Below are 10,336 nucleotides of genomic sequence, written 5' to 3'. Positions count from 1 at the left end.
TTAGAAATTACTCACCTTATGAGAATTTGCAGTTTTTGAAGGAGATTGCAAACTTCTTTTGAATATCCGGACAACTCTTCTCAAATCACTCTTTAGATTTTTAAAAATGGCAAGGGAATGAAATGATGGTAAAACTCTCCCTTTTATACCTTTCTAAAACAGGAAAGGTCGGCTTCCAGGCCCTTACCCACATGCATGCACGTACAAATAATATTTCTTACTTACATACACATAAACTTATGCATGCACCTCATGCATACACACTCCACATATATATTTTATACACATATATATGTATATATATATATATATATCTACATATTATGCATATATCCCTATGCATAAAAATACACATACTCACATATTAAATTTACGTAAGTATGTATTCACATAAACAGTTAATTCACATAACAAATACCTAGGGTAATGATCAGAACCCGGTTATCACAGGAGTGTGTGTTAAAAGTACGATGACGTTAAGGTGATGCTCGGTATGGGGTGTGCATTAAAGGTATTGTAGACTTGAGGTAACACTTGGTAAAAGGATGCATTAAAGTAAATAAATCTAAGGTGGAATTCGATAACATTGATTCGTGGCATATTTTAGTGTATTTGATGCAAACGGTTTCCCCCATCATCACAAGATGGTATGTGTTGTTCAAAATTGTCGGTTTTTGGGATTTTTGGACTCAGCTCTTTGGGACGTGTTCCCTGTCGTTTTGGATATTACAACTTTTATTGAGTTTTAGTAAAAACACGTTTCTAATCTAGTCCTTGTAAGGAATTGGATTATAAGGTTGTTGCTTTCTAACCTTGTTTTGCCTTGTAAGTAAGCAAGTGTAGTCTTTAAGGAAGAATCTTGTATTGTTTTTTTTTATGTTTCTCCAAAGTCTTAAATTAGTAACTTTTTCCGGATTGTGGGGATGTTACAACTAACATTTGTCGGAACTCATAGTTTACATGGAGTTAACGCATGGATACATGTTGGTAAACTTTCATGCGGGACAGACCCAATACGGGATGTCATATGAGTGTCGTAGGTGTTTCTCATATGGTCAACGTCCTTTGGCTTAATGATCTTGAAGTCTACTTACAGTTGAGTCGTACACTTAAATGTTAAATCTAATCACGAAGTAATTGAGTGAGAGAGTATTTGTTAGGTGTATGACGGTATCATATGATGAAATTTCACTCTGTCAGTAGAAGATTATCCCGTCGATCTTCATAAGGCATTATCAGAAATAAGAGAAACCTTTTTATCTTATTCTATATTCATTCCATTTTTGTTTTGTTGATAACATTGCGCTAATTGGTATTTTAGACACTATGTGACTCCTATTAGTTCCATATTTATCTTGTGTTTGAACCTTGACCATTAGGTCCACTAAACTAAACTACATATCAAGACATTGTATAACAAGAAACTTATACATGCATTGAAAATCCCTTAAAATATATCAACCAAGAATAACATATATCAAGAATATCGTCATTAGCATCAATATCGTCACTAGCACCAATATCATAACTAGCATCATAATATTGAAAGCATCCCCGCCCGATGCTTTGTTAATGTATAAGGGTGTAAATAGTACGAGTCAAGCTCGAGTATTGATATATTCGACTTGAACTCGATAGCCATTTCTTAAGCTCGAACTTGACTCGAGATCCCCCAAGTAGTTAAAAACTAAACTCGACTGGAACTCGATTGCAACTTTTTAAACTCGAACTCGTTTTGAAGTTCGAAGCATGGTCAAACTCAAAATCTAATCAAGCTCGAACCAGTTGAAATTTATGAAAGTTTAGGGTCTTTTTTTATAAATCTTAAAACTTAAAGGTGTTCTTTTAATTTTTATAAAACTAAAGGGATGCACCTCCAACTTAATCATCAAAAAAGTAAAGTTTTACACTTCATTCACCCCCTCTTTTTATAATACCTCTTCACCATTCATTTACTATCTTTCTTCCAATTTAGGACGATTTCATTTTTTTTTGTCTTTTTTTTAAATTATGATTTTTATAAATAAAAAATAAATAGTTAGTTTTACAGTCAACAAATGCACAATTTTGGTCACATATCTAAAATTTAAGACATTTTTATTATATTATATTATAAAATTGATAATACTTTAAAACTAAATAAAAATAAAAATATCGAGTATCTCACGAGCTTTTCGAGTCGAGTATTTGATAGCTCGACTCAACTCGCTAATATGTCGAAATCAAGTTCGAGCCAAGCCTATTCGAATCGAGTGTTGAACGAGTCGACCCCCAGTAGCTCGCGAGTTGTCTCGTATCATTTACACCTTTAATAATATCCTTAACAAAAAACAAGAGTCTAAACTAGCACGGGGAAAGTCTTCATTTTATAAGGCCCGGCCTATTTGCATGTCGTTTTGGTCGTGATGTGCCGATTTTTTTCCATGTGTCTGTCGTCAATGCATACATCCTCACCGGGAATAGTTCATCTGGAAATCCCTTCTGATCCTGAGCCATAACAAACAATTTGAGAAATCGTGAAGATTTGCATATACACTATGAATATATGTATTCCGTCAACTGTGTATATTCATCAATACAATATTCTACTACGTATGCAAGTACATATTCACTGAAATTCATTAGTGTATATGCATCAATGAATATATGAACCGGGCCTTAATGACAAAATAGAGGAATTAATGAAAGAAATACTAGTTTTAGATGCAAAAGTAAACATTTCGGTTATGAAAGGACAATAATTTGAATTACCTTAAACTTGTAGATGTTAAGACCGGAGCGAGTAAAGAGTTCCTTGAAGTACATGTCCGACCTTGTAAGGCTCTTGTCTTCAGTATCCAACACAAATCCTAAATAGGGATAGGAATAGGCCAACTCAAAACTCAGTTCTCATATGTATTCTTTTTTCAAATAATTGTTGCAACTTTGAACCACAATTGCATTCAATAACTGAAAAAAGAGACAAGTATATGGCATATTTTCACATAACTGATATTATGCATGTATCTAAAACAGATTGTGCTTGGAGAACAGAGACTTCCTACCAGATCTTGCAAGATTTTCTTTCAAAACAAAAAATCCACCAGGTTTAAGGCCAGCCTACACATAAATGCATGTATCATCAGTACAAACTGTAATTCAACCAAATATTATATATATATATATATATATGTATATATATATATATATATATATGTATATATCAATGACCCGGGCTGAATTATTCTAGATAAAGTTTAGTTTAAAGATAGGTGAGTAGGAAAGAAGAGAAAGTGATTTACCTTTGCTCTCTTAAAGAATGACACAAAGTCATCATCAGCAAGATGTCCAATGCACCACTGGATCCATATGACATCATACCGTCCTGTATCTGGACTGAATTCCTATAACACCAAGATAACTAGATTCAGACAACAGAAAAGGTGTGATGATTATACTTAATCTTCTAGATAATGCACAACTACTACAACTGTTCCTCATCAAACTTAAAATAGAACTTGAAAACTCATTTCTTGCTTCTGGTCTAACAGTTGACCATCTTCAATAAAAGCTTCATCTCACAATAGAAGACATTACAAGGAAAGTCGAAGGATGAAGAATTTTTTCAATAAATAGAAGAGCGTAAAGAGACACTGATCTTTTGAATGACAATTCAGGATAGTCTATAAGAAACTTTTGGTAAGGAATAGTACATATGAATGTAATACTTACCGACATGCCTACCATTATCAATGTCTGTATGTATTCACACAAGGGATTTGAGTGCTTGAGGCAGAGGAGAAAGAAACAATACACAACATAAAATGACCCATTAAATAGAGCCCACAAGATCTTGTTGTGGAAGAGATGCAAATTCAGAACATTTCATTAAACATCCATCACAAATATTTTTCCTATTGTGGTACTTGTGATGAATTTTATTAATCCAGCTTCCGATTTTCTTTAAGTGTTCAAAATCCTTGACAATTCCAAGTCGAAAGAAACACATTTGTCTTGAAAATGTACATCTCTTCATTCCTCCGATTTGAACACTTGAAATTCCTATACATGTATTCAGTTGCACAAGGTAAATGTGCTTAGGGACCAGTGTAACTTGACCAAGAACTGCTGAACACAGCATACTTCACGGGTTGGGTGGTAACAATTAGATTGACGACCATAAAATTTTGGATGTGACAGCATATGCAGCCAAAGAGGCGCCCTTAGTTCAAATTGTAGAGTACAAGTCAGCATGGGCGAACTTCACACTGGATTTGGCTAGCTCCATCAGCATAATTGGAATTCACGTTTCAACAACAAACCATTTTTTTAGCAACAATCTTATGCATTTAGGACTATATATTTTTCAAGGATAAAGTGACTTTCCATCATCATATCAATGATAGTGCAGTGGCAGTAGGAGTATATGAGTCGACATTTAAATTCCATTGGAAGTGACCTATACATAAAAGCCACAAGCATAAATACATTTGAACACCAGGTAGCATTATACTTACCTGCAGTGGGGTACAGTAGAAGCTGGCAGCTTTATGCTCCCCGGAGACCAACAGATTTTCTGGAGCCAAATTCTCACGAGCAGCATCCAGGAAATGTGACACGGGCTCGAGAAGATCAACCTAGAAGCAATCAATTTCAGGTCAAGAGAGTATGATGAACAAAGAGTACAAAAGTCATTACCTCATTGAAGTATCTCACAAGAAGATTCTTAGTCACCCTTCCAATTCCAGAACCACAATCTGCAGCAGTTTTAGCCAACAGTAAGAATCTTCAATAAACAACAAATTCTAACTAGAAATTGATAGGGGAAGACAAGGACATTAATGGAAATTCAAAACATTAAAAACTACAAGTTATATCTTGACATATAGAGATAAACTTGTAATTAATTATTGGATAGGCAAATTAGGAGAAATATTTAAGGCAAAAGTGAGTATTATTTACATTTGGAACACCTCAAAAGTTGTTGGCTGCCCATATCAAAAGTTGTATGTGATTATACACCAAGTGGAAGTCTATTGGATGATAACATTATGGTGAGATAACCGAAAGACTGATACAAATATTATATCAGTTTCAGATCACTAAAGCATCCAGAATTATGTTTCTTGTGATTTCATGTGTATCTATCAGTGATTCTACCACAAGTTTAAACTATTCTATCCATAATGATGAGCTGCATGATCCTCTCTTTAAATATGATACTTTTGTTGATCATCAAATCATGCAATAGACTAGAAGAATGTAACTTTCAAACAACCTGATTTTATATTACCTCAATATTTGTTTCAATTGATAGTTACAACGATAATAGCAGCAATAACGAACAGGCCTTTTATCCCAAACTATTTGCAGTAGGCTAAAAAATCAGACGAAAAGAACTTGTCAAAATGATGCAATCCAAAAAAACAAACATAAAGTGATGAGGGTGTAAGGACACGAAGAGCATCTCATTTCATACTCCTACTGAAGACCAGCTTGTATGCTATATGCAGCAAATCTATCTTCATTACTTCCCTTCATGCCAAACTTCACCGACCTCTACCTCTCTTAATGAGCACTTCTTGAAACAAATTCAGTCCTCTAATTAATGTACCCAAATGGTGTTTCTTCAGCTTCCTCAATCACTTGGTTCATATATCCTCATTTCTAACCATATTGCTCATCCATCTCAACATTTTAGTTTTTATAAGAATCGAGTAAATTATAGCAGGTTTCTCTGTCATGCTCTACAACTTACCTTTCAGCTTCTATAAGAATTGTTGATCATACAGGACTACTCAAGCTTGTCTTTTCAAGCACCTTGCTCGTACCCTACGACTAGCATCATCGTTCTTACTACCCCTTCGTTAAAACATATCTCGAACATGAAAGATTACTACTTGTCGATGGTTAGCATGTCTTCTGCTTCCCTATCAATCGCACCAAAGCAGCAAATCACATACTTGTTTTTATTTCGAATCAATCTAAAATCTTTAGATACCAAACTCTTCCCCCTAAACATCCAATTTTGCATCCAGACGTTGCCTAACCTCATCAATGAACACCATATAATCCATCAAAAATATACTTGCTCTTCTTTTAACTCTTCTTAACTCCATTTCTTCTTTTTGTGACATATTTTCAGCGTCACTTAAGATTCCAAAAAATTTTGCACAACTTTTTTCACAAGTTGGGTGTCTTCATGGAAAAAATTTGGTTTAACAATGGCAATGACAATGGCATTAATTGAAATTCAAGAAATATAACTGCAGTTTATGTATTATTACATAGAGAAAATTTTATTTACCAACTATGATGCTTATTCCATATGTTCTAGGGTCATTATTAGCTCTATTGTTAGAATAATTGTTTGTCTTATGTGTGGGTTTTTAGATGTATTGTTAGCATTTAAACACTTTCGCAATTCCATCTCATAAAATTATAATATTAAATGATATGGGATTTGCTAAAGCTCATAGGAAAACCCTTTCTTTGCATGTCCTTCGCCCTGCTTCCTGCTTCTCTTCGTAATTTTTCCTTGTTCCAACCATTGTTCAATATAAATAATCCTAATGCAATTTTATTGGTTACCAAAAAATAATTGTGATCATTAGTTGCTTTGAAAATGAGTTGAAATACGAACACTATTTAAAAATAATAACATGTGTATATATATAGTAGTTTATTTAAATGAAATTGATAACAAGGAATGCAGTACTCATTGACCGATTCAGTTATGTCGAATTGACATAGTTACTGTTTTCAGTTTGTACTTGGGTCTAAGGGGTAAGCTCAATTTCTCAAGTATTTTGGTAACTTCTATAGTAGTTGAATCTATAAACAATTCTTGTTTTCCATATACACAAGTCTAATCTACATATGAACTATGAACTGATGTAACCCAAAAGTTCTCTATGCCATGCTCGAATTTGCTGAATGAACTAAATATGAGTTTTCTAATAACCTTCTTTTATTATGTGATACAAACTCTTTAAGTTTACCCTTGGCCGAATGCTCAAAAAACTTCTACATTTCTAGCCTAGGTAAATTCCCCTTATGCTGCTTGTGACACTTATCCCTATCTTTGTCAAGATCATAATGCATTCAACTATTCAAATGTATGACCGTATCTTACATTAGTAAACTTGATCATAATGGTTTTCTGTAGACAGTAACTTCATCTTCACATTGAAGCTACCAAATATGTATCATTACTACAGAATTTGTTCGTTTGTATACAAAAAGCAGGAAAGGGATACTAGTAAACTGGTGATTAAAGTCATGGCATCTGAATCAACGTATAAAGTTGGAACTAGGATCAATTTGCAAAATGATATTTCTTAAGTCCAAGTAATGGAATTGGAGTAACCAAACATACATACCTAAAGGCGCCTCAACATCATTTATCTTCACTTGAATAAAGTGAAAAATCTTATCAAGTTAAGAAAATCATAAAGTTGGTAAACCTAAACCGGGTCTACTAATCCCATTGTTATAAAAGAGCCAGTTCTAGAAGGCATCTTCTTGTATAAAGAGAGAACCCAAGATACTTCAGGTCTCAAGGTCTTTGCCACTAGCATTAAGATCACCACAGGCATAAGCCATATGAATGCAAGCCAACAACAGAATTCTATAAGGGGCCATTTACCAAACACTTACCACGTAAGCGCTTACCACCAAGATAAATTACTCTCACTTACCTTATCAGGACTCATTCTCGGCCATCCAAACAGATTGTTGGTAAGCATCTTAAACCCGGTAAGTGCTTACCGTGTAAGAGTCTTTTTACTCGCTTACCAGGTAAGACTCTCGGTCCTCGTTATGCCTCTTACCTGGTAAGATTCTTGGTCCTTGTCATGCTCAATCAGTAAGGTAAGTGATATGAGTAAGTGCTTACCCTGCAAGCATTTAATAAACAGCCCCTAAGACCAATACAAAAGATCCCTCAAACATCTTAGTTAAACAAGATTAGTATGGAAAACTCTCCCTTACACAACTTACCTAGTAACAGGACCATTCCTAAAAAAGATGATTTCCCTCCACCACAGATTTCAGCCCCATAAAAATGCACAAGGTTCATTTATATTTGGTTCATTTTGCTCAATTGGCCTATACATTCGAGGTTCTTTATCTAGTAGCCAAATAAACTACAGTTGATCCTTTGGACTCAGGATTGTAACAAGTCTTTTCCTGGTTCTTAACATTAAGGTATTGAGGTGTAAGTTAGCTTCCATACCGAGTAGAGTCATAGTTCAGCAACAACAACAAGCCTCTTATCTAAACTAGGAGAGTTACAAATACTGGAACCATAAGAGCTATAAGGAGGTGAATGCAATAGAGATTGTAAAACAAGTGAATTCCCCATGGGCTATAGCATATGCATATCAACCATTCTTGGGATTGTAGGCCTATGACCCACAACTTAATAGCATAGGCTTGTTTGTCTAGAGGGAGAAGACTGCTTCTTTTGGAACTGTTTGCAGCCAATTTACTCTTCATAATCAACAGCCAAAAAGTGTGTTTGGCCATAAAATGTCCAAGAGACCATTTAAATCCCTTTTATCGTCACTACTAATGTTATTCACTACTAACAACTGTTTGATTGCTTCCGAGTGATTTTGCATGTTAATTGTTAAATACCTCACAATCTTTTGCTGATTTAGGCAGTTTTTACAAGTAAGGATATGAATTTCCGCTAGTTGAAGAGAAGATGTAACAAAAAGTTTATATAAACATAGTTAAAAATATTGTGGAAGAGTTGTAGCTTTGTATCTTTTATAGACAGGAATGATAACGAAAAATCAAGTCCAATCTTTAGGATTTGAATTCTATCCATTATATATGTTGCAATGCTTGTCATGTAAGTGATACGAACTCCTACTCCAGCCAAAAACTTTATCACATTTTACCTGAGGTTATATAGCACATAACCGCAACATCATAGTTATGCACCATGAAGATGAACTGTTCAAAGTACTCCATCCTTTCCAAAAGAAGAGATGCACTTTGACATTTGATGTCCAATAGGCTATCGTTCAACCTCAAATATCATAACCGCAAAGAAACCTGTCACAAATGCTCTAACTAGTGATAACCGTTATATTTGTCACAGAATTCTTATTGATCTTACCTCTCAAAAGCCAAACTTTGAATACAAACATCATATCTTTAGCTCTTTCTCTCCCCCGAGGATTAACCCACTACTAAAACAGCAAGAAACAAATACGAGGGAGCATGTCATCTTCTAACCCTTCAATCATTTTTGACATCGCATCCTTACTAAATTAAATGTTTTCTTTTGTAGACATGGAGAATTGTGGGGTTACATCAAATATTCTTTTGGAGATTAATCATTAAGATGAACTGTAAGCAGGAAACACGTTCATTATATATCTAATAATTAGCATCCTCCACTACAAAAACATGGAAATTTGGAGCAACCCAGTGTCCCAAACTCAATATCGCAATCAAATATAAGTAGCAAGAGTACAAAATAACCCGGTGCAATTCTCATTACAGACAAAATAACAATACATACATACTTGAACAAAAGCAAGGGAGGGAGAGCTAACCAAGAGCTACAAGATGCTGATTTCTGCCGGCATTAGGAAAAAGATCAGTCAAAAGGGTATTGAGAAAAGCCTCACTGGCTTTGATATCAGGCTCATTCACATGTCCATATCCACCCAACACTCCATCCATTGATGCCTCTACACCCTTCTCACCACAAAAAATACAGTTCTCTCTTTTCAAATCAGAAGAATAAAACAAAATGATTTGTTACACAGTTTAAGGGTTTTTTTTCCTACAGATTGATTACGTGAAAACATAGTGGCAGAAGAGAAAAGGAGGAGTAAACTTACTTGCCAGTAGCCAACACCGTTGCGGTACCAATCATCCTTCTTCTGTGAATCGCCAACTTCTTCTCTCCACATTTCATCGGCGTTCTTGAACTGACGGCCGTTGCTGTCTAACCCACCAATCTCCATCTCGATTTGGTTTCTAGGTCTCACCCTCACTCTGTCACTGCCGTGCGCCTGATGATTAGCAACCAAGAAAGAGTTCCAGCACAAGTTGCTGCGTGCCCCAAGCATGTATTCTTGGGGTTTTGGATTTCGTATTTCGTATTTCGTATTTCGTGTGTTTGGGATTGATTATATAAAACAGCTTATGTTTTTTTTTTCCAAGAGTGTTTATTAATATTTTTTATTAACCTGGATATCCAACACGCTATGTAATATGACTAATTCTAGAGTGACCATCTGCTTTGCAAAGCAGATAGTCTTGAGTCACCACATTTGAACCTTCATGGCCAGAGATTTTTATTACTCATTGGATTTGAACCTGTAACCTTCCG

General features: G+C 34.9%; 1 protein-coding gene across 2 annotated transcripts; it reads right to left on the bottom strand.

Annotated features, from left to right (window-relative positions):
* Positions 1 to 2,081: 2,081 nt before the first annotated feature.
* LOC112517308 (alpha N-terminal protein methyltransferase 1) lies at positions 2,082 to 10,087 on the bottom strand. Of its 2 annotated transcripts, none has more exons than XM_025124701.1 (8): positions 9,843 to 10,087; positions 9,552 to 9,696; positions 4,678 to 4,736; positions 4,497 to 4,616; positions 3,282 to 3,383; positions 3,045 to 3,099; positions 2,752 to 2,849; positions 2,082 to 2,487 (listed from the first exon to the last, which is right to left on the bottom strand). In XM_025124701.1, the coding sequence occupies exons 1-8, from the start codon at positions 10,071 to 10,073 to the stop codon at positions 2,362 to 2,364; spliced, it is 936 nt and encodes a 311-aa protein (XP_024980469.1). In that variant the 5' UTR covers positions 10,074 to 10,087; the 3' UTR covers positions 2,082 to 2,361. The 2 variants fall into 2 exon arrangements, with proteins under 2 accessions (XP_024980469.1, XP_024980470.1); XM_025124702.1 differs by having other exon boundaries at positions 4,696 to 4,736.
* Between the last annotated feature and the right edge of the window lie 249 nt (positions 10,088 to 10,336).

The sequence above is a fragment of the Cynara cardunculus genome (genome assembly GCF_001531365.2).
Source record: "Cynara cardunculus var. scolymus isolate 2C chromosome LG 8, CcrdV1, whole genome shotgun sequence".
In the NCBI taxonomy this organism is placed as follows: Eukaryota; Viridiplantae; Streptophyta; class Magnoliopsida; order Asterales; family Asteraceae; genus Cynara; species Cynara cardunculus.
This window is presented reverse-complemented; position numbering and strand designations above follow the sequence as displayed.